Source organism: Antechinus flavipes, chromosome 1 (genome assembly GCF_016432865.1).
Source record: "Antechinus flavipes isolate AdamAnt ecotype Samford, QLD, Australia chromosome 1, AdamAnt_v2, whole genome shotgun sequence".
NCBI classification, from domain to species: domain Eukaryota; kingdom Metazoa; phylum Chordata; class Mammalia; order Dasyuromorphia; family Dasyuridae; genus Antechinus; species Antechinus flavipes.
The window spans coordinates 80,056,357-80,082,647 of NC_067398.1; the positions used below are offsets into that span (position 1 = coordinate 80,056,357).

Consider the following 26,291-nt stretch of genomic DNA (forward strand, 5'->3'; position numbering starts at 1 on the left):
GGGCTCGCGCTCGCTCCTTCTCGGAGCCGCTCGCGCCCCCGCGCCCTTCTCTCCCTCTTTCTCGGCCCTGCCCCCTCACCCCAGGGCGCGCGCACGCGCACGGTCGCGCGGGGCCGGTCTCGCTTGGCGGCCGTGCGGCTGGGTTTGCGGCGGCGGCGGCGGCGGCACCAGGAGCGGAATCGGACCTGAGCGAGAGGGTCTGAGAGCAGGAGCGGGCCGAGCAGCGGCAGCGCCAGCCTTAGCCGTGGCGGCCACAGGACGGGGCGCGGCGCCGGCGGTCGGGGACCGCGGCAGGGGCTGCAGGCGGCGGAGCAGCTGGGTAAGGCCGGAGTTCTGGGGAAGCGGTGGCTGCCGAGGAGGCCGCGGCCGCCGAGGCCGGCTCCGCTCGGACGGGGGCCCCTTTGTGTGGCGGCTCCGAGGATAGGGAGCTCTCCCGGCCCCCAGGAGCGCGGCCCAAGCCGGGGTTCCCCTCGCCGCCCACCCGCTCCCCTTGTCCTCCGAGGCCCCCAGCCGAGGACGGGGCCCCATCCCCCACCCTTCCGCCGAGGTCGGGGTCCCCCTCTCCTAGAGGGTCTTCTTCCCGTGCCCCCCGCCGACTTGGATCCCCCTTGCCCGAAGTTGCTGAGTATCCTAACTTTCTGACGGCCCCCCCCACCCTTATTCTCCTGGGTTCGGCTGCGTGGGCCCCCATATATCTCTGGTGCCTCTGTCTTCTGGCTCTGTAAAATGGGGATGAACCCGCTCCGGGCGGGCTTGGTCCAACTCGGGGCAGCTCCCGGCATCCCCGAAGCCTCGGGCCGTGCCCCGGGGGGCCCGGGCTCTCCAGAGTTCGGGGAGACCCCAGCTGGATTCCAGATGTCAGTTTTCAAGGGATCCTCGCTATCCACAGCCCGGTGTGGGGCCAGGGGGCTGTCAGAGGATGCTGGCTTGGAGTCACCGAAGGGAACGAGCAGAGGGGTTCGCCCCAGAGGGAGGTGCAGCCACTGGCTGAGAGGCAGGTGCCTCCTGGGGAGCCCTGCAGACCACCTTCTTGCCTGGCTAAACAAAGAGGAGATGCGAAACTAAGCTAAAATTCTGCGAAAGTTCAGAATTCCAATCAGAACCCGTCAACACCTTCTTGAAATTCCCTCCTTAATAACCAGTTGGGCTCAGGACTACTTCCGTATTGTGTCCCTTGTTTGGGCATTTTATTTATGGTGTCAAGTAATTTTCTTTTGTTGTTTCCTCTAGTTCGTCCAGTGTCAAAAATCCTTCATTTTACCTTCTGAATTTCATTCGTCATTACAGTATCCTTTTGTTTTTGATCAAGGGATGTTGTAACCATTATTCTCCCCAGCTATGGTTTTTTGTATTTTGGTTTTGGTTTGGTCTCCCGAGGTTTTTGTTGTTGTTGTTGTTGTTGTTTTTTGATTTGGGCTTTTTTGTTTTGTTTTGTTTGTTTTTGCACTTTTCAAACTGACCTTTTAAAACTAGTGTTTTTTTGATGGGCTTTTTTTCTCCTTACTTTCTGAACAGCTGTTCAAACATATAATACTTAGAGCATTACATGTTGTGCACGGTTTCCTATGTGTTTTTTTTTTCCTCAAAATATTTTATACAGTTGTATCAGTGACACATAAACTATGTGAATTGTTTGATCTAGACCTTTGATTTCATTGGTGTAAGACCATCCCTATGTGGAAACTTCCCTAGTGCAGATCAGGACACTGAGGGAAATGAGAGATTTGTCTGGTTGTTAGTAGGGTAGTGGTTGGAGGAAAGTATTTGAACACAGATCTTCCTGACACTTCATACTTGTGTCTTATGCTACTGCTCTTGTAAATTCTTATGAAAAAAAATCACAAGAAACACTATTGACAGGTACCACATAGTAAACTCAGAAAAGTTAAGAAAAATAAATGTACAAAGACATAAATATCTTTTATGTTATATTCCATCAATTTAGTCTTCCCTTTTTCCCTTATGTATAATCTTCTTTACCATTCTCTACCATTACCTGTACTCAGCACACTTTTTTCCCTGGTCTATGTCATATTTGGAAAATGAGAGTGATGGTATTCATTTATCATTTCTTGTTATTTGAAAAGGTCTTGATCTTTTTAGAAAAAAAAAAATACCCAACATTGTTAAGTTTTATGTGGCTCCCACAAAGAATCAATTACATGAACTTCATGAGCATATTAGTTATGATTCTTGATTTATCATATCCTACAAGGATGTGAACACATTTTTTAGGTCTAATTTGTTAAGAAAAATGCAATTGATAAGTATTGTCTGAAAAGATGCTTCAAATAAAAAAAAAATCAGTAAGGCATGATTTGTCACCTTTTAGTGGTTCAAAAGTCTTTAACTATCTTCTGTAGCTTTTGGAGACATATGAGGTATCTAAAATATAACTGTAATTTCTTCTGAAGGATATCAAGTTTTAATAGTTATACAGGTAAGTTGAAAAATTTTCAAGCTACTCAGAATGTATAAGGTTTCCCTATCCTTAGGGTATTCAATCCTTACTGGGTATGCAGTCCTTACTAACAGGTGGTAGACGATAGTAACATTTCTCTCTTAGCTTCCAAGTTTATGGCTACAACTAAGGCTGTTTTAACACTAAGAACTTAGCCCCAGAAATTTCCTTTATGCATCATGGGAACAACATTGATGAAATGTTCCAGATTTTTTTTCAACTACAACTTTTTAAAATAAACATCATTTCAGTACATGATGTTTTTTCATAAACACTCTTATGGTTTTTGAAAATCCTTATAGATAGTATTCTCCAAAAGTGTTTGAAAGTTGTCTGTAAGTGGGATTTTTTTCCCCATATTTTAAAATTTCGACTTTAATTACTATTTTTATACACTTCTATAGTTACCTCACAAAAGTTACAGTAGAACAGTTATTAAAAATTAATTTGATCCAAACATTTCTTGATGACTGAAGATTTCTAGTTATTCTGTGAAGAAAATCTTTGCAGGAATTTGTTTTATAGATGTTAAATAGTACTCCTTTTTCCAGCTTTCCATTGTATCCCTCTTAAACAGTTCTACTTAAATACTTTCTACTATTCTCATTCCTTTTTACTTCTTCTGACCTTTCCTTTTTATTTTCCCTTTTCTGTCTCTGTTCTTCTCTTTCAGTTTTGAATATAGTAACACCTTTGCCGATTCAGCACTTCTAAAGTTCTGCCTTCTCCCACTAGCTTAACTTGGCCTTCAGACATTATGAGGAGACTGGCTTTTCGAGGCGCTGGTTGTACTCTGGTAAATCTGGTAAATTACTGGTCATTTACACACCTGCTTCCTTTATTCCTGCCTCCCTATACTTACCCTTCACTGCTCATTTCTGACCTTTCATTTAATGAGCCTGTTCTTTCACATTCATCAAACTCATATGTTTGCCATATTGGATTGTATCAAGAGTATTTCATCTTTTTTTTTTTTTTAATATGTTGATAGTTTATTAGATTTTTTAAAATTTGTGTCCTTGGCCTATATATATATGTATAAAATATATTTTAACCCACTTAAAAAATCCACACCTAACAGTAGACTGTATACAAACAACAAATACTTTTTTTTAAAATACTTTCACAATCATTTTGAGCAGATTTTTTAAAAAAGCATTAAAAATTCAATGTAAAGACTTTCATCCAGGTGGAGAGTTGTGAGAATCCCAGATTTTTCCTGAATTAATAATTTGTATCCCTAATTTCTGCTTCTGTGAAAACCTAGTAGGAGGCTTGGCCTGGCAGAAACTTTTAACAACATACTTTTCCCTAATGTCTTTGGCAACCAGGGTGTTTCTCCTTATGTTCTAACTTTTCTAGCTTCACAGGAAAATTGAATGTGAATAAGTGGTCTAGAACCTTTAGTTTTAGAACAGGGTTATTGGAATCTCAATTGACACTGGGATCTTGTAATTGAATTAAATAAGCAAACATGAAGTATGCTCTATCCACCCTACCCCACCCCATCTTTTTTAATGTGTCAGTCTCTTCTATCTTTAGCAGAGATAAGAGTTAGTAATTATAACTTCTGTGTTAAAGACTGGTATGGAGCAATAGCCCTAAAACTTAAAGAGAAGTCCCAATGCTATTAATTTCTTCTAACTACAATGGGTTAGAGAATTATGATAAATGACTTTTATTTATTACAAGTATGAATGTAATTAGAATGTTCCATTATTAAACAGCTGACAAAACTTATTGACCCTCAAAGGTCAATCCCAAGACTTGAACTAAAAAAAAAAAAAAAAAAAAGACCAACACAATTTCACTTAAAGATAAATACAAATAATATAGTAATGTGACATATTTGTGAAATACAGTATTTGTATTTTGGCCTTCTTTTCGAAGATTGCTGTAGATAGGGATATGGCTATAAAAGTCTCATGAGTAGATAAATAGAGAAAGAATACAAACAGATGGGACTTGGATTTGAGATGATCTCTGTACAATTTACCATTTAAATTTTGGTCATACAATTTAATGATCTTGAAGGGTCTTTTATTTTAAGAGTTCTGCCTACAGAACAACCAAGCTGTTATTGATTTTCAGCTTTTCATAGCTAAATATCCTTGGCTTTCATTTGATTCATAAACACTTGACTTTTGTTTTAAGCAACCAAGTTGTGGTTGTTCTTAACATGATCTTGTATTCATGTTCTAGAATCTCAGGAACAGTTTATAAATACCTACCTTCTAGATACTACTTGATTTAGCTTGGTTTTGGCACCATAAAAGTGATATTGACGGTTTGTTTCTTTTATGATAACATTTATATGGTTTTGTTTAGAGAGAAGGAAGGCATAGAGAGAGCTACTGTATGATTCTTTTCCATGTCTTTCCATAAATCTTTCACAGAAGATCTGTTGAACATTCTAGAGGCCACCTTCTAATGTCTTGAGAATATTATTGGAGCATTTGGGCTATCCATCTGCTCTTTCATTTTTTATACATGCCTTGCCTACATTCTTAATCTCCTTAGAGAATGAAAGCCTTAAAACCTTTTGGAAGGCTTATTCACAATACTAGTTTGTAGACTTCTCATTGTAGATTAAGCACTGTCTTTCCGAGTTTCATCCTCTTGACAAACAGTCCTTAATTTATAGTTCCAGAATGCATGAATACAGTAAAATCTTACCAATTTGGATTCAGTGGGAAAGTATAATCTGAATTATAGACTTTTTAAAGAGTACAATTTTGATATTTCCAAGTATGAAGACCAAGCTACTATGTACTACTATGGACAATTATATTGAATCAGCTTGAATGAATAGTTAAAATTCAGTGATTTTAGGTATGTAAATAGATATTACTAAAGGACTTGAGAATAGTCCTTGTTAAGTATATAAAATACCCCTTAGTCCTTTATGTGTTGTTCATTTGCCTTAGGTACATAAATCCAAGTTAATGGGCTTTTACTGTATTTGCCCCACTGTAGTTGATGCTCAACTAAAGGTTGCCTTTAATTAAAACCATTGTTCTTACAATGAAGCTTTTCAGTGATATAGCCCAGCAACTTGCACTGGAATGACTTGAGTGTTGCTAAACTTTCTATAACTACCACAATATGCCTTAAATGAATCAAAAGCTTGGTAGCAAGTCCTCCCCAGAGAGCTTTGCTCCCAAGTCTTAAATTTAAATATAAGAACATTGCTAATTGTTTTATTATAGAAGAAGTTGGATTCAATGGGCTCCAAGAGACGAAGGGCAACATCTCCTTCCAGCAGTATCAGTGGGGATTTTGATGATGGTCACCATTCTGTACCAACACCAGGTCCAAGCAGGAAAAGGAGACGACTTTCTAATCTCCCAACTGTAGATCCTGTAAGTAACTTTGGTCAGACATTCTTAACTAATTTCATTTTCTATGATTTCTTTGCATCTCTTGGGTAAGGTTACAGATTATTTTCCCCTTCACCCTTTGCTTGGTGTTCTCAGAAAAAAATTACATTAACTTCTTTTTAGTAGAAGTTTACTGATGTGTGAAATCTTCCCCTCCTTTTAGAAAAATATATTCACTACAGACTGAAGCATGCTATTGTTTACTTTCTATCATATTAAAAAAAAAATGAGCCTTCTTTTGCATAATAATAAAAGAAATGTTTTACATAATTGCACATGAATAACGTTTACTACATTGCTTATCTCATGGAAAGGAGATGAGGGAGGGAAGGATAGAATTTGGAAGTCAAAACTTTTTTAAAATGTTAAAAAAATTTTGTTAAAAACTTGTAATTGGAAATAAAATATATTTTTAAAAAAATGTTTTCACTCATAAGATTTTTAAAATCTTGTTAATTAATAAAAATTATTAATATATAGCATACTGTAAAATATGGAGTATTTTTAGAAGACTCATTGAAAATCTTTCCAGAAATGAATAAAAATGTTAAAACTGTTTTAGGCTTAAACTTTCTTGGCCCATAAAGTCTTTCCCTAGGAGTCCATCTGTCCTTTTTTTTCCCCTTATTCATGGCTTCTTCAACTTGAATAACTCTTTTTATTAAAAGTATTAATTCTTCCCTTTGCTGCCACAGCTTCATGACCTTATTTGATTGTTTTCCTTCTTTATTTTGCTCTTAGATTGCCGTGTGCCATGAGCTCTACAATACCATCAGAGATTACAAAGATGAGCAAGGCAGGCTCCTGTGTGAACTTTTCATCAGGGCACCAAAAAGAAGGTATACTGAGGATAGCTTTGATGGAACAAAGATGTTGCCATCTAGTCTTCTAAATATTTTCTAGGTTGTTCTTGGAGAAATGATCCCAGAGTCCTCAAGAAGCTCCTTTGTCAAGGACATTAGGAAAGCACATCTTGGAATAAGACCAAAGATGTGGATACCCTAAAAATGTCAGAGACATCAGAGGATGGTGCTTCTGCATTTTTAATCTAACTTCCCTCATTCTAGTCATGGAATCACCGACTTAGAACTGAAAACTGCCTGTCTCCCTTATTTTGTAGGTGAAGAAATCAATGACAAAGAAATTGTATAACTTGCCCAGGGACACCCAATTAGTTAATGTCTGAGGTAGGATTTGAACTCAGGTCTTCTTCCACATCTGGGCCTCTGTGTCCCAGCCCCTCCCCCACACTGCCTCTCAAGGAAATTCACTTCATCAGACATTCAGTGTCTCCTGTGAACAGGACCTTGTGCTCACTCCTTGTGACTCTTGTCCCTGGTGCTCTCTCCAAGGGACTCCCTGCACAGCCTCCCAAATGTGAGCCTTTAAAATCCCATTTGAAAGTACCTCTGTGAGGTCTCCTCAACAGTCCTCCTTCCAAAAAGCTAAGTACCATGGAGTTTGTGTCATGGAATCAACTCTTTGTTTTACAAATGGGGAAATGAGACTGTGAGGCAGAAGTGGTTCGCAGAACGTCACACAGGTTGTCAAGAGCAGAGTGTTGACAGAAGTCCTCTAGCTCCCAGTCAACTGTTTTCTAATAACCAGTGTATTTCATAAGGATTCATTTGTATATACATTTTGTGAACAAATGAATCTAACTCCTTTAAAACTACCAATTCAAAATTCTTGACAGAGCAGTGACAGAGTCCTTGGACCAATTGTTCTAACTTGGGTCCAAGCCCACTGATATTATGGAGAAGTCTGTTTTCAGTCACTTGAGGTTCTTCTTAGAAGAGATCTAAATTGAGCATCCTATTGGCTAAAAGAATTTAGGGGGGAAAAATGTGAGAACATGGATTCAAAAGGAAGACGTTACAGATATTTGGAATGTATTCCTCAGGCTTTCATATAGGCTTCATAATGTCCAGTGTGGAAATTTGTTTTGTTTGATTATGCCTATTTGTAAAAAGTTTTTGTTTTTCTTTGTTGTTACTCCTCCCCCATTGGAGAAGCTTGGAAAGGAAAAAGGGGATAAATATAGAGTAGCAAAGAAAAAAAGAAAGAAAGAAAAGATTAGTGAGATATCCTTTTTTTAAAAAGTACGCAGAAGAGAATAGAAGACCCAAAAGAAGCAAAGACCAACAGCACAGCTTTGAAAACTACAAGTTGAACCTGTTTATATACTTTAAACATAAAGCAATGTAAATATTAAAGATCTGCAGTTTATTCATTTTCTGTTTTATATATGTGGAAATGTCCTTTTTGGGGGTGTAAGTTCAAAATAACAATAAATTTTAAAACAATAAACCTTATGGAGAGTAATGACCACATGAAAAATATTATCAGACAGAATAAGGACTTGACTGCACCAATATAACTTTTTGTTCTTAAACTTTTCCTGATAAGTCTGTCTCTGAACATTTTAATCACCCCTGTTAATACAAATAATGTGCAAAATTGTTTGTCTCTATATGAATGTGTGTATACATACATATATGTTAATACATGTCTATGTGTATACATATATATACATATACATATATTTTAAGCCATAATTAACCTGCACTTGTTTGGTTTTTAGTATGTATTAGGTATGTCCTTTTTATTTGAGTTATTATTACACTAGAGAAGCTCCTTAATAGCAAATATCTACCTAGTGCTTTGTATCTTTCTTCAGTGCGCCAACACAATGTCATGTACACTGTAAGCACTCAATAAAAGTTTGACAGTAAAAAGTCCTGCAGTTGTGAACTAAAGATGGCTTTTAAAAGTTATGAGACCTAAATCAATGTTTTCAAGCACATTTGCTCAATGAAAAAGGTACTGTTAGCCTGGCCACTTCTTTTCCTACATAGGGGATATCAGTAATGGACTAAAATACATGCTCTTAAACCTAATCTATGAGACATTATTTTAGAAGATATTATAATTCTTTAATTATATTTTATATATTCCTTAAGACAGTAATTGGTGAGCTATGGGAATTTATTATCTTTTCTATTGTTTTTTATTTGAAGTAGATAAATCTAATTACACATTTTTCATTTTAAATTTCCTTAGAAAATGTTTGAAAGGATGTTTTCACTTACAGAGTTTAGATTAATTTGTACATGTAACACTTATGAATTATGACAGAAATCAACCAGATTATTATGAAGTGGTTTCTCAGCCCATCGACTTGATGAAAATTCAACAAAAACTAAAAATGGAAGAGTATGATGACGTTAACCTGCTGACTGCTGACTTTCAGCTGCTCTTTAACAATGCCAAGGCCTATTATAAGGTGAGAAAGCAGCAGTTTTTGAAAGACTGAATTCACTTTTCCTTATAAAAATCAAAATGTATTTCCTCCACTAAGGAGAATAACAGTTCCACCTATAAAAGAGAATATTTTGGCCATATGGACTTGTGGTTACTATATCAGATTCTTCTTTTTCTTCTTTGCCTTCTCTTCTTCCTTCTTTTTCTTCTTTCCCAGACTTGTGTTTTCATCAGTTAGGGAACTTTTAGTGTGGAAACTTCCTACCTATGCAAGTCACTAACTTCTTTGCAGCTCTTTATCTTAAGAATTACGTAGAGTATTGAGATATTAATACTCCCTCTTCCCCTTCTTTCCCTCCCCCCCTTCAGTGCTAACATGTCCTGTTTAGTTTGCTGGCTCCGAATCTGGACTTTCTACACTGTGCCACTACTGCTTTTTGAGTCATATCTAATTAAAAGGAAATTTGTATTGAGTTTTTTGGTAAAGCAAAGACTCTCTGATTTAGCTGTTTTGCAAAGTCTTTACTTTTGTAAATCTGGTTTTTTAAAAATTAGGGGATGCTTTTAGATCAGTTATAAGCATTGCTTATCACATTTATAATTAACCATAAGTTGTGGTGCTTAAGAAGAACTTCAGTTGTCTTTTATTTTTTGCTGAGGCAATTGGGGTTAAGTGACTTGCCCAGGGTCACACAGCTAAGAAGTGTTAAATGTCTGAGACCAGAATTGAACTCAGGTTCTCCTGACTTCAGGGCTGGTGCTCCATCCACTGCACCGCCTAGCTGATCCTCAGTTGTCATTTAAAGTCAAGTTCTTGGTCAAATCATGATGAGAAGGCCTTTAATTCACTAATTATTTCGACTTCAAAAATCTTTTAAAGTCCATTTTGGCTTAGAGTTTATTTTATAGCAGCACACCTTGCCCTATTCCTTAGGTGGGCCAAGCAGACTTAGTGAACATTTTTCATTGCTATTTCTCTCTAAAGATGCTATGCATTTATACACCTAAATATTTGAACAGAAGGATCTTTTAAAGATTTTTGGAATATTTCACTTGCCAGGTAACTATATAGTTATATTGTTGTCCACATAAAAAAATCTCTATATAATTTTTCATCTTCATTTCTAAATAACATTGCACAGAGTGCTTCTTAAATAATATTTTTAAATTATGTTTTTTAACTTGATATGTTAAATTTAGATTAATATGTTTATTCTAGCACTTGATTTTATTTTATTTTTTTTTTAATTTTATTTTATTTAATAATAACTATATTGACAGAATCCATGCCAGGGTAATTTTTTACAACATTATCCCTTGCACTCACTTATGTTTCGATTTTTCCCCTTCCTCCCTCCACCCCCTCCCCAAGATGGCAAGCAGTCCTATATATGTTAGATATGTCAGCACTTGATTTTAAATGGAAATACAGGTACTCAAATAACTTAAGTGGGAAAAAGGTTTTGTCCTTTAAATTGATAGATAAAATATTTTTTATCCTATATTAAACAAATAAGAATTATCCAGTGAATTCATTTTGCTTTTCTATTACAAGGACTTTGTTTTTCTTTTTTTTCCCCAGTAGAGGGAGGTAAGAGGGAGCAGACAAGGATGGACTAATAAAAAATTTTAAAGTATCATTAAGTTATCTTTTTTAAAAGTGTCCAAAAGAGAACAGAAAAAAAATCAGAAAGAAATACAAACAAGGCAGCTTTGAAAGCTACAGTTTGAACTTACATATTTTAAGAGAAACGCAAGCTGTACATAATAGAAATCTAGAATTTCATGTACAGTTCTTTTCTGTTCTCTATATATGTGGAAATGGCTTTTTTTTTATGTTTAAACTCAGAATAAAAATAATTAAAAAATAAAAAAGGAATTATCCACTTCTTCAATGAGAAGCTTAAGTTAACTGCTTAGAAATATGATATACAATTGGTGGTATAGGGACACATAAGAGGTGTTTAATGTAATTGTCATGGTCATTTGTATATATGTTGTTTTTTTGCTTGTGCACAGCCAGATTCTCCGGAATTTAAAGCTGCCTGTAAGCTCTGGGATTTGTACCTCCGCACGAGGAATGAATTTGTTCAGAAAGGAGATGCAGATGAGGATGAGGATGAAGAAGATGGGCATGACAATCAAGGGACAATGTCTGAAGTAGTAAGTGAATCATTTGAACCATTAATGGGTGGGATTCTTAGAAGATAGACAGTTCTGAGGAAGATAGTTCGTGTTGTGATACTGTGAGCATCTAGTTACTCCTTTGAACTTTGAACAGCAAATTTGCTGGTGAATATAAGAGGCTGCCTGGCTAAAGGTATTTTTAGTATTTCCATCCTATGTGAAAGAAATATCTAATATAATGCTCTCCAAGGCTAGTAGCAAATGCTATTAGTCCTACGTCAAAAGGGATGTCTAAAGGTGGGAACTGATTGCCTTAATCCAATAATGGGTACTTGTATGAATTTTTTTTTTCCTATATGAATAAGCTACAGACTAATTGCTAAATCTGATTAAGGACAAATCAGGTACTACTCAGGTGAGACTGACAATGACAGAAAGGCAGGATATCAATTGCTCAGCCAGCCTATCTGTTCATTCTAGTTTATAGTATGACTGTGAGGTCTTCTTTATTAGTACATTTGTTCAGTACTCTCCATTGTCTTAATGCCTTTTTTTCAATAGGATTACTAGACACATAGGTAAAGGGGATTATTTAATTATAGTTTACCTAGACTTTAACAGAGTGTTTGAAGTATCTCATACTGTTCTTGTGGAGTAGATAAAGTGGGGTGTCCTGTTGGAATATTTTATTAACTTGGAAAGAGCAGTGTCAAGCTTTACATTTGCACCTGACATTCTACTAGAAGAAATTGACATCCTGAATGGCAAAGCCAGAATCTAAAAGTTCTTGAGAAGACTGATTCTAATAAAATGAAATTCATTAGCAATAAACATAAAATCTTATAATCTGGTTAAATAAATCAGCTTCCCAGGTACAGGATGATTAACACTTTCTCTGAAAAAGATCTAGGAGTTTTTGCAAATTACAGACCCAATGGGAATCAGCTCTGCATTATGGCAGCCAAGAGGAGACAGAGCTTCCAGAAGAAAGTAGAGAATAGTTTCACAGTATGCGCCCTGGTCAGACCCTGTCTAGAACACTGCATTCAGTTCTGTGGGCCATGATTTGAGAAGGATTCTGGCAATCTAAATGATATCCAGAGGAGAAAAAAGAGAATGGTTAAAGAAAATGAGCTGATTATCTTTTTTTTTCTTTCTTTTTTTTTTTTTTTTACTTTAATAGTACTTTATTTTTCCAAATTTCCATGTAAAGATAGTTTTCAACATTTATTTTTGTAAAACATTGTGTTCTAAATTTTTTTCCCTCTCTCTTTTACCCCTCTCCCCTTCAAAGATAGCAAGCAATCTGATATAGGTTAAACATATGCAATCCTTTTAAATATTTCCATATTTGTTATATTGCACAAGAAAAATCAGACGCAAAGGGGAGAAAGAAACTACAAGAAAGAAAAAACCAAAAAGATGAAAATATTTGTTTTTTTAGACACTGAGTATCTATAGTTCTCTCTCTGGATACAATTGGCATTTTCCAACTCAAGTCTATTGGAATTGCCTTGAATCACTATATTGTTAAGTCCATCACAGTTGATCATCACATAATCTTGTTATTACTGTGTACAATGTCTTCCTGATTCTGCTCACTTCATTCAACATTAGTTCATGTAAGTCTTCCTAAGTTTTTCTGAAATCAGCCTTGAGCTGATTATCTTGGAGAAAAGACTCGGGAATATGAGTTGTCCTCAAGTGTTTCATAGACTGTCACATGGAAGAGTGATAAGACTTGTTCTGTCCTGCCCTAGAGGGCAGAGCCATCTGCAATGGGCAGCAATCACAAGCCAATTGAGGCCTGATAGTCGGAAATACCTCCTAACCACTAGATCTATCCACAAGTGGAATGCACAGTTGGGGATGCAATGGGGGGGGGGAAGGGGGGGGAAGGTTCCATTCCTTCTAGTTGGAGGTTATGTTGGTATGTTGTATATTTCTGTGGGATGTGGTTTGGACAAGATGGCTGCTGAAATCATTCCAACTCTTAGATTCTTTAGTCCTGTAATTGGTCATTGGAAGGGACCCTTGCCAAGATGACTCGAAATCCTTTTCTGCAACAGAATAATCAAAAGAAGCCAAATAGAATATATCCCTTTCTTCCAAAAATGTTTTAGGCTATTCTTTCCTTAGATAAATATGCTAAAGATAAAACTGCTCAACTTAAAAAAATCTTTTTCTTCTCCCTTGCCCTCTGTAAAACTCCTTTCTTTTGGTTCTTCTACTTCTTATTCCCTACAAGGACTTTCCTAGACCCTCTTCTCAATGCATACTTTCTCTCTCTTTTTTTTTTTTAATAACTTTTTATTGATAGAACTCATGCCAGGGTAATTTTTTACAACATTATCCCTTGCATTCACTTCTGTTCTGATTTTTCCCCTCCCTCCCTCCACCCCCTCCCCCAGATAGCAAACAATCCTTTATATGTTGAATAGGTTACATTATATCCTGGATACAATATACATGTGCAGAACTGAACAGTTTTCTTGTTGCACAGGGAGAATTGAATTCAGATGGTATAAATAATCCGGGAAGAAAAACAAAAATGCAAGCAGTTTATATTCATTTCCCAGTATTCTTTCTTTGGGTGTAGCTGCTTCTGCCCATCTTTGATCAATTGAAACTGAATTAGCTCTCTTTATCGAAGAGATCCACTTCCATCAGAATACATCCTCATACAGTATCGTTTTTGAGGTATATAATGATCTCCTGGTTCTGCTCATTTCACTTAGCATCAGCTCATGTAGGTCTCGCCAATCCTCTCTGTATTCATCCTGCTGGTCATTTCTTGCAGAACAACAATATTCCATAACATTCATATACCACAATTTACTCAACCATTCTCCAATTGATGAGCTTCCATTCATTTTCCAGCTTCTAGCCACTACAAACAGGGCTGCCACAAACATTTTGGCACATACAGGTCCCTTTCCCTTCTTTAGTATCTCTTTGGGGTATAAGCCCAGTAGAAACACTGCTGGATCAAAGGGTATGCACAGTTTGATAACTTTTTGAGCATAGTTCCAAATTGCTCTCCAGAATGGCTGGATGTGTTCACGTTTCCACCAACAATGTATCAGTGTCCCTGTTTTCCACATTCCCTCCAACATTCCACATTATCTTAACCTGTCACTCGAGCCAATCTGACAGGTGTGTAGTGGTATCTCAGAGTTGTCTTAATTTGCATTTCTCTGATTAATAATGATTTAGAGCATATTTTCATATGTCTATAAATAGTTTCAATTTCTTCATCTGAGAATTGTCTGTTCATATCCTTTAACCATTTATCAATTGGAGAATGGTTTGATTTCTTATAAATTAGAGTCAATTCTCTATATATTTTGGAAATGAGGCCTTTATCAGAACCTTTGATTGTAAAAATGTTTTCCCAGTTTATTGTTTCCCTTCTAATCTTGTCTGCATTTGTTTTGTTTGTACAAAAACTTTTCAATTTGATATAATCAAAATTTTCTATTTTGTGGTCAATAGTGATCTCTAGTTCTTCTTTGGTCATAAATTCCTCCCTCTTCCACAGGTCTGAGAGGTAAACTATCCTATGCTCTTCCAATTTATTTATAATCTCATTCTTTATGCCTAGGTCATGAACCCATTTTGACCTTATCTTGGTGTACGGTGTTAAGTGTGGGTCAATGCCTAGTTTCTGCCATACTAATTTCCAATTTTCCCAGCAATTTTTGTCAAATAGTGCATTCTTATCCCAGAGACTGGGGTCTTTGGGTTTGTCAAACACTATATTATTAAAGTTATTGGCTGTTTTGTCCTTTGAACCTGACCTATTCCATTGATCAACTAGTCTATTTCTTAGCCAATACCAGATGGTTTTAGTAACTGCTGCTTTATAATATAATTTTAGATCTGGTACAGCTAGGCCACCTTCATTTGATTGTTTTTTTTCATTAATTCCCTTGAAATTTTTGACCTTTTGTTTTTCCATATGAACTTTGTTGTTATTTTTTCTAGTTCATCAAAGTAGTTTTTTGGGAGTCTGATTGATATAGCGCTAAATAAATAGATTAATTTAGGTAGTATTGTCATCTTTATTATATTTGCTCGCCCAATCCAAGAGCATTTAATATTTTTCTAGTTGGTTAGATCAGACTTAATTTGTGTGGAAAGTGTTTTGTAGTTTTGCTCATAAAGTTTCTGATTTTCCCTTGGCAGATCATACTTTCTCTTGATAATCTAATCATATCCCGTGGTATCAGTTATCTGTGTAAACTACTTCAAAATCTACATGTCTTGTCTCGATGTATTGCTAACTGGTTGTTTGTGCATCTCGATCTGTGTGTCCCTTTATCTCAAACTCAATCTGTCCTAAATAAAATTTGTTATCTTCTTCCCTTCCAAACTGTTTCTGATGAGGGATTTGCCACATTTCCAGTTACTCAGGTTTTATATCATGGTTGATACCTGTTCTCTCCTCCAGACTCATAGCTAACTAGTTGTGGAAGCTTTTCAGTTCTGCCTCCAAAGTGTCCATGCTGTTTATCCCTTCCTCTACTTTCACAGCCACTGCCCTGGTTCAGATGTAATTATCTTTCATCTTGGGTACTGAGATACGCTTTTCATTCATCCTCTGCTTCTGATACGCAACTGCTAAAATGACATTCCCAAGGCACAGGTCTTCCAAGGCCAGCAAGCACTTACTAATGTGCACCATGTCCTGGGTAGCACATTGAGACATAAAGAAAATGCGAAAATAGGTCACATCTGCTAGGACCTTACATTAAAAAAAAAAAAAAAAAAAAAAAGAGCAAGGCAAATAGATACTTACATATTAAAGCAAATGCATAAATATAAAATATGTAATGATCTACACCACACTTTTGTGCCACTCCATATTAGGGAAGCACATGAAGAAGGAAAACACACATGTTTTAAGTCAATTTCGCTCTGGAGTGCACACAGTCTTTGTCATTGGTCCTCGGAAATTCCTGCACCCCACAAAGCTGGTTGATCTTCCCTGTTCTGTTTTACTTGAACATAAGGTTTTTCAAGCTCTTACTAAACAATAACCCTTTAAGAGCCTTTCAGAAAGTGTTTTCCCTTGAATTTGGGAGGCTGCCTAAACTGAGACAGACCGCCTGGTTCCTTTATACCTAACTCCAGCAAAATCTCCATGAAATTGAATAAAGATCAAGAGACAAGAAGCTACGATCTGCATGATAATTATATGGAAAGTCAGCCTGGTAGCTCATGGGCAATGGGAAAGGGGACCACAAGCTGGTGACTTTTCAGTATACTCAAAAGAGAGCCAGAGACAACTGCAGCCTAGACAGGAAAACTCCAAAAGAAAACTCCAGGGTAGTTGTAAATTCAGAGTAGAGCACTCGGAATCTTCACAGAACCACAGTGACTAGTGGGAGCTCATGACTTAGACCAGGATGTCTTGGAGGTCCATAGTCCCTCTCACCCTGTTCTGAGATACAGAGAAGAACTAAAGATTACAAGCTATATATAAACCTTAAGGATCCTGAGGAATCTAGCTCTGGGACTGAGGGTGCTACTAAATAGGGCCAACCATCTCACCCCAAAAGTGCACCAGAGGAGAGACTATCCTTGCACAAAACTTCACTTTAGAGCTAAAGTTGGAGAGATGAATATCCAAAAAAAGATACCAACCAACATCAGAAATTAATAAAAATTTAAAGATCTTCTCAGAGAAGAAGAGAATAAGTCTAAGAACTGTATATAGAAATTAAATGAACAAATAGATTTCCTGTATGATTACCTAGAAGAAATGAAGCAAAACATAAAAAATGAACACAACTGGAGGAGTGGTCACAGAATAGTCCCATGCAGCAGCTAAATCACAAGATTCAAAAAAGAGAAGAAAATGTAAGAAATATGATCCCAGGAAAACCTGACCTGAAAAACAGATCAAGGAGAAATAATTTAAGAATTATCAGATTCCATGAACACCAGTATTTTTTTAAGCCAAGAAAACACTTTTAAGAAATCATGAATGAACACTGTTTAGATCTATTAAAAACAAAAAATAAAGTGAAAGTAGAAAGAATTTATCATTTCCTGAAAGAAACACCAAAAGGAAGTCTCAAGAATGTCATAGCCAAAATTCAGAACTCCAGCATCCAAAGAAAATAATGCTACAATTCATACAGAAATAAGCAGTTCAAATACAAGGAACTGCAATCAGAATCACACATCATGGCAGATATTACTAAAAATGAGCTAAGATCTTTGACTACAGTTTTCCAAAAGGCAAAAGATAAAACTGTGCAACTAAAAATAACCAAAAAGTCTAATGTAATCCTACAGGCAAAACAATGAATTTCTAATGGAATAGAGGTCTTTTTTGCATTTCTGATAAAAACACCAAAGCTGAATGGAGCTTTGAAATGCAAATACAAGTTCAGAAAAAACAAGATAGATAGTTTATTTAAGCAATTAGAAGAGGCTAAACGATGATACACTGCTAAAATTCTAAGAAGGAGAAAGTAAAGAAGTTTCCCTTCATAACTATTAATGTCTTCAAAGAATAATGAAGGAAGTAAATAAGAAAAACAGAAGATGAGGGGAAAGGGCACTTTTTTCTAGGGAGTTTTAAGGGGAGAAAAAGAGGAAGTATGAACAGAAGAAGGTAGGGGAACTTCCCATTTCTCATAATTTGTATGCATGAAAAGACAAGTATACAAATACAGAGAAAAGGTAAGGAAAGCAAACGTTAGTTGAGCTTTAACCCTTATCTGAAAGAAAGGAGATTTGAATACACACACATACACACACACACACACACACACACACACACACACACACACACACACACACACACACACACACACACACACACACCCATACACACAGATGTCCCCTTTTTTGATATCTTAAGTTTAAAATAGAAAAATTTATACATTGAAAAAGTATTACCTCTTAATGTTTGAAGAATTCCCTTTAAGCTAGAGAACTGCTGAGGTTATACAGACTTTCTTGGCACCCAGACCAGCCCAACTAGCAATTCAGTCACCTGAATGTTGGGTCTAGTTAGAATAGAGAGAAACTTACATTCTAACGTAGAACACAGTGTGTAAGTAAATAAGCACATGTAAATTCTATTCAGAATAGATGATAACAGGACATAAGACATACACCCATATGTACGTTTGTGTAACAGATATACACACATGTGTGCATGTACATATATATAGACAAGTCTGTATGTGTAATTATATGCATATACATTAATTACACATAAAGAGAATATATACAAAGAAGTTAAATAGATGAATTAGAGAGTGAGGCTCCAGCCTTTAGGGATCCTCCTCCAGAAAATGGCATTTAACGAAGACCCCCAGGAAGCCAGAGATTCTGGGAGGTGGCAGAGAAGAAAGGAGAAGAGAGAAGAGAACACACTTAGCTGGAGGGGGCAGCCGGAGAAGGTAAAGCCTTGTGTGTCAGGATCTGCAAGGAGGCCTTTGTGGTTGGCCTGGAGGTGACAAAGACAGTGATATGGAAAGGGCTGTGTAAACTTTCTACTCACACTTCCTTTTTGCCCAGGAACTTTTTATGTGGCTCCAGGTATATAGATATATAAAGTACATATACAAATCAAACATTTTCTGATAATAAATCATAATTTCTTGAGCCTAGTTTAAGAAACTTTGATATTGAAGATGGCAAAGGAAGCAAAGCCCAAACTATAAGAGTTTTAAATGACTTGAGGAGCTTATATTCAATTCTAAAGGTAACAGACACTGGAGTATGAAGAGCTAACATAGTCATAGCTACCCTTCAGGACATGACTTTCAGCTCTGTGGACTACGAGTGTTGTGTTAGGGAGAAGCTTGAGTTGGGGAGACCAAGGAGGAAGCTAATCCTAAAATCCAGGGGAGAAATAATAGTTGTGTACATGGAAAGAAGGTGATGTATGTGAGAGATGTGGAGGTAGAAGTAAGATTTGACAACTGACTTGTATAAAGTAGTCAATGATGCTGTTAAGGTTGTAAACAATGGATGGCTTTAAAGGTGACATACCCTCATCAAGGATAAGGGAATATCCTTGGGGTCACTTTTGGGAGAAAGGTAGCAAGTTCTCTTTCAGACATGTTGAGTGTGAGGTGGCCATGGGTATCAGATTCAGAATTCTAATAGGCAGTTGGTAATGTGGGACTGACTGGAGCTCAGGAGAAAGTCAAAGGCTAGACATATAGATCTGATAATTGCCTACAGAGAGATGATAATCGAACCTTTGGAAGCTGATGAGATTACAAAGTGAGATAGTTGTATTCCCTTTGTTTTAGAAAAGTTCCCTGTGACATCATGGGTGATGTTTTGACTGGTCCATGAATTTGATTGAAGTGAGGCAAGAGCTGCACTAAGTGGTCACCCTCACTCTCTCTTCCTGAGTTGCTGAAATCCAGTGATAGGTCAAAAGCACCCAGGAGGCAGTGGTGACCTTGGCAGCTCTAAGCACTCTGCAGCCCCTGCTATTGGAACAAATTGTTCTTCCCATTCCACTAGCAAAAGTCCTTATCTGCTTGGCCAGACGTCCTATAACTCACTAGCAGGTTAGACTTAATCTGGTTGAGTCTGTCTGCCCAGGCAGCTTACCTGCTACTTCTTGGAGAATCAGACTAGAATTGACTGAATCAGATAGAAACCAAAGGTAAATGAGCAGTCCTTCAAAGGGATTGGCAGGTCATCACACCAGAGGTGTTAGACCTGAAGGCTTCATATACCCCCGCATGTAGAGAAAAAAGAGAGTCGGACTAAGGGGATACCTGCCACATGTCAATTCTCTTATAGATGAAGATCTACAAAGAATGTAAAGAAGTCAAATGAATAGGAAAGAGCAGTGTGACAAAAAAAACAGAGAAGAGAAAATTTTTAGGAGGGGAAGGTAGTTACTGGCTTCAAATACCCTGCTCAGAAATCTTGAGTGACTTCCCATTGCCTTTAGGATAAAATAAAAACTCTTTAGAGCACCAGCCCTTAAGTCAGGAGGACCTGAGTTCAAATCTGGCCTTAGACACTTAATACTTCCTAGCTGTGTGATCCTGGGCAAATCACATAATCCCAATTGCCTCAGGGGGACAACAATCCTCAGTCCTCAGTCAGTCACTCAAACCTAGTGAAGACACTGTGACTTCCACTTAATTAGACTTAGACATGTTACACCCCCCGCCTTCTTCACATAGCCTGCATCCAGGCTACTTAACCTTTTCTGGAGTACAACTTGGCATCTCTTTTTCTCCATACCTATGTCTGAAATGCACTCTCCTTTTGCTTTTTTTGTCCCTTTCTTTTAGAATCCTTTATTTCCTTCAAGAATTAGCCCAGGCCTTTCTTCATTCTCCCAATTGTCAGTTCTCCTGAAATGACCCTATCTTTTCTTATTTCTGTACATATCACATTTCCCTCAATAAAATTTAGGAAATTCCTTAAGGGTAGTACAGAGCACAGCTACCTAAATTAGATCTCTTGGAAATGGAGAAAATGCACAGAAAATAATATAATGTATAGTATGTATTTATATATACACTAAATATATCAAGTTATAGACTCTATTGGGACTTTATACAAGTCAGATTGCGGGAATGGCAAGAAATGATCTATACACTCAAGATAATATGGTATTAGTAGACAGTTTTGTTTTTTATTTACACAGGGATGAGGTTAGAGGTAAATCTAAAAATATTTAAGTCTTGTAGTTGAACTTCAGTAGATAGGAGGCATATGCTTTCTGCTATTGTTTGTCCTTTGTTTTTGAAGAAGACTCTGACATCAGAGAGGTGATGCCATGACATGCAAGTGAATTGAATTGAAGTGAGGGAAGGCTAGACAACAGCATCTGCCTCACTTTCTCCTCCAGAGCCGTCTGGGTCCAGTGATCAGATGTAGATCAAGAGAACTGGGGATGGGCCTGGATGCAATGGGTCTTTTTAAGCTAAGGTTATCAACAAGTCACACCCATTCAGTGATTAAGGCTATATAAGAAATCAGGTTAAAAAAAAAAAAAGTCAAAAAAAAAATCAATCTAGGAAGGAACACCCTCAAGGTTTCCAACTAAAAGAAAAATATTTGCTATTTATGTTCACTTTGAGCCAGTCAGGGCCCAAAGATCAAGTGGGGCTTAGCCTTGGAGTTTTTGTTGGCCAATCAGTAAGAGCCAGAGTGGTTTGAGTTTTAAGGTGTATTCCTTAATAAAGAAAATCTAGAAGGTAAGCCCAAGCTGTCTTGGGAGATTTCAGCATTCCAAAAAAAATTTTACATTCCTTTGGACAGAACACCCACAGGTAAAGACATGGTACCCTATGTAGAAAGAAAGGAAGGAAGAGAGAAAGAGGGAGGAAAGGAAGGATGGAAGGAAGATAAAAGAAAGGAAGAGAGGAACTGTGCTGCCCAATTGACCAGTCCATTTGGGTCCCTATTGGAGCAGTTGTTTGCCCTTTATTCTTTTTTTTTTTTAATGATTTTTTATTGATAGAACGCATGCCAGGGTAATTTTTTACAGCATTATCCCTTGCATTCATTTCTGTTCCGATTTTTCCCCTCCCTCCCTCCAGCTTTTCCCCCAGATGGCAAGAGTCCTTTACATGTTGAATGGGTTGCAGTATATCCTAGATACAATATATGTGTGCAGAACCAAACAGTTTTCTTGTTGCACAGGGAGAATTGAATTCAGAAGGTATAAATAACCCGGGAGGAAAAACATAAATGCAAGCAGTTTATATTCATTTCCAGTGTTCTTTCTCTGGGTGTAGCTGCTTCTGTCCATCTTTGATCAATTAAGGCTCTCTTTATCAAAGAGGTCCACTTCCATCAGAATACATCCTCAAACAGTATCATTGTTGAGGTATATAATGATCTCCTGGTTCTGCTCATTTCACTCAGCATCAGTTCATGTAAGTCTCGCCAGTCCTCTCTGTATTCATCCTGCTGGTCGTTCCTTACAGAACAATAATATTCCATAACGTTCATATACCACAATTTACTCAACCATTCTCCAATTGATGGACATCCTTTCATTTTCCAGCTTCTAGCCACTAGAAACAGGGCTACCACAAACATTTTGGCACATACAGGTCCCTTTCCTTTCTTTAGTATCTCTTTGGGGTATAAGCCCAGTAGAAACACTGCTGGATCAAAGGGTATGCACAGCTTGATAACTTTTTGAGCATAGTTCCAAATTTTGCCCTTTATTCTTGAAGAGGGCCAAGACTTCAGGGAGGTGATGTCACAACATGTGAGTAAGCTTTGCAAAGTCACCTGCCTTGCTTTCTCCTCTGGAGCCAGCTGGGTCCAGAGGGCAGACACTTACTAGCTGTGTGACCCTGGGCAAGTCATTTAATGTCTGCTTTCCTCAGTTAATTCATATGTAAAATGAGCTGGAGAAGGAAATGGTAAACCAGTCCAGTATGCTTTCCTGTGCTGGGAGGCTTAATCAATTTAGAAGCTCTTATGTAACAAATTAGCTTTGGGTGTAGAAGGCTACACAGAAATATAATGTATAAATTTGCAAGTATCCCTTCGTCTGCTATGTTAAATGGAATTTGGTAATTCGTTACAACTAAAATCACCATAACATTGTGACAGCAACTAGGAGGCACTGTCACGCACTGAGCTCCAGGCCTAAAGTCAGGAAAACCCGAGTTCAGATCTAGCCTCATACATACAAGCTATGTGATGCTGGGCAAGTCACTTAACTTCTGTAAAATGGGGATAATAATAACACTTCCCAGGGTTGTTGCAAGAATAGTGCTTAGCACAGTGTCTGGCATGTAATAATTATTTTATAAATATTAGCTGTTATTATTATTTCCTTCCATAGGAAGCGTTTCCCAACCCCTCTTACTTCTAGAGTTTTCCTTATGCACACACACACGTGTGTGTGTGTGATGTAGATGAATCTTATTTAGAGAGCAAGAAAGAGAGAACTTAGTTATATTTGTTTGCTTGTTTCCCCTATTAGATTTTGAGCATCTTCAGAGCAGAGACTCTTTTGCTTCTTTTTGTATCCCCAATACATTCACAGTGCCTTGAACATACTAAGTGCTTAATAAATGTTTATTTACTGACAAACTGGTAATTAGCCTTCAGCCTTCACATGTATACTGGCTTGTGGTTAAATGCAAGTAACTGTCAAAATTCCAAAACATCAAAACAAAAGTAGAAAATCTTATTGCCAGTTTTGAGAGTAGGTTTGGGAGTTAATTCATAGCATTCATGAGTCTAACCATCTTTGGATCATAAACAGTACACTGAGAAGGAACAGATTGTCATCAAGATTTATTTCATCTAGGTTTTCATCCTTTAAATGGATACATTTTCATTTTCTGACATATTACTATCTTGTCATAACTCACTTGTCAGTTTGTCTTCGAACAGAATGAACATAAGGTAGATCTATCTCAAATGTGATGCAGAGGACTTATTTTCTAAAGTTAACAAAAGATTTCGATTATAAGACACTTTCATTTATAAGGTTCTGCCTGGTAGAATATAAATATAACAGTTCTGCAATGTATTCTCTAACCATGCATAAAAATTTTTATATTGTCTTTTGTAAAATAAAATCCTCCATGAATTAGACTTATGTTTTTAGTAGTAACAGGCTGCTCGGAATTTATTGTAGATTTCCCAGCACTCACAAACTCCCTTTTATTTTTATTGTCTTTGCCAGTCTTCTCCAAGTTACCTGAAAGAGATCCTTGAGCAGCTTCTTGAAGCCATAGCCATAGCTACAAACCCATCAGGACGTCTCATAAGTGAGCTTTTTCAGAAACTTCCTTCAAAAGTGGTGAGTTGTAATTGACTTTTTATGTTTGTTGATACAAAAGTGTAAGAATCCAAATCCTTTCTGAAATAAGAAAAAAGAAAATCTTTCAAACCTTGAGAGCTGGGTGAGAGAGAAGCTAGTTCTTCACATTTATTTATTTCCCATTACCAGGTAAGTGAAGAGTAGAAAGAAGCAGCATTAAACAAGATGAGGAGGTGCTTTTCGAACAAGTTAGACATTTTTTAGAATGTCTGTGATATAATTTAGAAATAGGAACTTTAGAAATAATTTAGAAATAGAACTTTACACTTGTGTAATGAGATCACCTAAAGAGGCCTTACTCATTATATCTGAGAGTGCAAAAATCTATATGACATCACGATTCTTATGGAAGGAATAATAAAGAAAAGGAGGCTTTGCTTATTTTCCCAATACTGGAAAGGAAGCAACAGGATTTAAGTATGTAGAGAATTTTTGGTTGTTTTCCTATTGTTTTTACTGTACTTTTAATGAAAATAGAAGGAAGCATTAGAGAAAACTAAAAGATGACCAAAACAGAGAAAGCAGTTCCTTATTCTCTAGACCTGAAGAAAGGATCAAGATTGGAGGAGATGTTGGATCATAGGATTTAAGAGTTTGAAAAGCCTTAAAGATTATCAGTCTAAAACCTTCTGCCTTTTCTTCCCCTTTTTGTTGGTTCCTTTATGTTGACTACCAAAAAAGCTTGTTCAGTGTCTTGACTAGAGAGATAGGAACTTTCAAGAATAGGCTAGAGCCAGAACTTAGGAACTTGAGGAGGACAGGAAAGAGCACTACATGAATAGGGCCATGATCAGATCAGAGATTGGATTTAGGGAAAACTTATTGGGAGTCCTCTTCCATATGATTGTATAATGTTGGAGGGATTCAGAAAGACATTTGTTGATTTAATTGAATCCACTGACACAGCCAAAAAAGTTCATATAACCTTAATTTTTGTTTTTTTCCCATGTGATTGAAAAGGAATCTCAAGACCTTTTTTTAGATTTCTTAATTCATTTTATAAGTTAAATACATAAAGATAAAAGATGTATGTGCAGCACAACATAAAGAGATTTCAGTATAAAATCATGAATTTCCAATTCATACTATTTACTTTTTTTGAAAAGCTAAGTGATGAGAATTGCACATCTTTTTCAAAGCTACCCTGTTTTTCTTTGCTTCCTTCTAAATTTTGTTTTGTTGCATGCTGAATACTTTTTCCTCTTCCCTCCCCAGCTCATCCTAGAGAAGCCTACTATTAGACACAAATTTGAATATATATGTAAAACCATAATAGACATATTTTTGTTTTTCAGTTCTTTATTTGGAGAGGAATGGCATATTATTTCAGAGATCCTTTATAGTTGATTTTAGTATTTTCTAACACTCAAAATGATTTAGTTGTTCAAAGTTAGTCTGTTATTATATATATATTCTCATTTCTGCTCATTTCATTTTTTGTTGTTTCATGCAAGTCTTTCCATGTATCCTTTTTTCATCTCTAAATTCTGTTAATTGTGTAATTTTGGTTCATTATTCACATTAGGAAAACATTAAAGGACAGACAGGACTCCAGTGAGTGAAGGGCATTTCAAGGACAGGGGATAGCTTAAGAGAAGCCAAGAAGGGCAAACCTAATGTATTTCGAGGGATGGAGGGGAGGCAGAGAAGAGTGGCCAATTTTCCTGGAACAGGCAGCACTGGAGGAAGAATAATATCAGACTGGAAAGATTGGGGTAAGGGTAAGGTTGTGGGATTTTGGATTGTAGACAGAGGTTTGAACCTTATTTGGTAAAAATTAGGGAGCCATTTGAGTAGAAGAATGTTGTGAGCAAATCCGTGCATGAGAAGGACTATTCAGTAGTACAATGGATTGAAAGGTGGAGAGAACAGAGATGGGAAAATCTTTTAGGAAGTCATTGTGACAGTGGCAGTAATGAGGGCCTCTGAACTAGGATGATAGTAAGAGCTAGCATTGGCAGGATCTGATTAGATGTAAGAGGAGATGAGCCTGAGATTACAGACATGGGAACCGAAGTGGATGCAGGTGGCATAGAAAGAGTCAGTAATTGTTTATTGAGTGCTTACTGTATGTTAAGGGATACAGACAAAAAAGCAGGAAAAACATTCTTTGATCTCAAGGAGCCCACAGTTTAAAGAGGGGAAAACATGCAGATACCTATTTACAAACCAGGTATATACAGGATGAACTGGATATAATAAAAGGGGGAAATGGGAGGGCCCTGGTGTTATGGTGGATCAGAAAGGGGAGATG

At 37.1% G+C, this 26,291-nt stretch overlaps 1 protein-coding gene across 1 annotated transcript in view; it reads left to right on the plus strand.

The window, feature by feature from the left end:
- Nucleotides 1–157: 157 nt before the first annotated feature.
- PBRM1 (polybromo 1) overlaps nt 158–26,291 on the plus strand; it is a 125,346-nt gene continuing 99,212 nt past the window's right edge. Inside the window, exons 1-6 of the mRNA XM_051985010.1 lie at nt 158–319; nt 5,671–5,823; nt 6,583–6,680; nt 8,980–9,127; nt 11,125–11,268; nt 23,900–24,016. Coding sequence (XP_051840970.1) covers nt 5,686–5,823; nt 6,583–6,680; nt 8,980–9,127; nt 11,125–11,268; nt 23,900–24,016 — 645 coding nt within the window. The 5' untranslated portion in view covers nt 158–319; nt 5,671–5,685. The remainder of the gene's footprint in view (nt 320–5,670; nt 5,824–6,582; nt 6,681–8,979; nt 9,128–11,124; nt 11,269–23,899; nt 24,017–26,291) is intronic.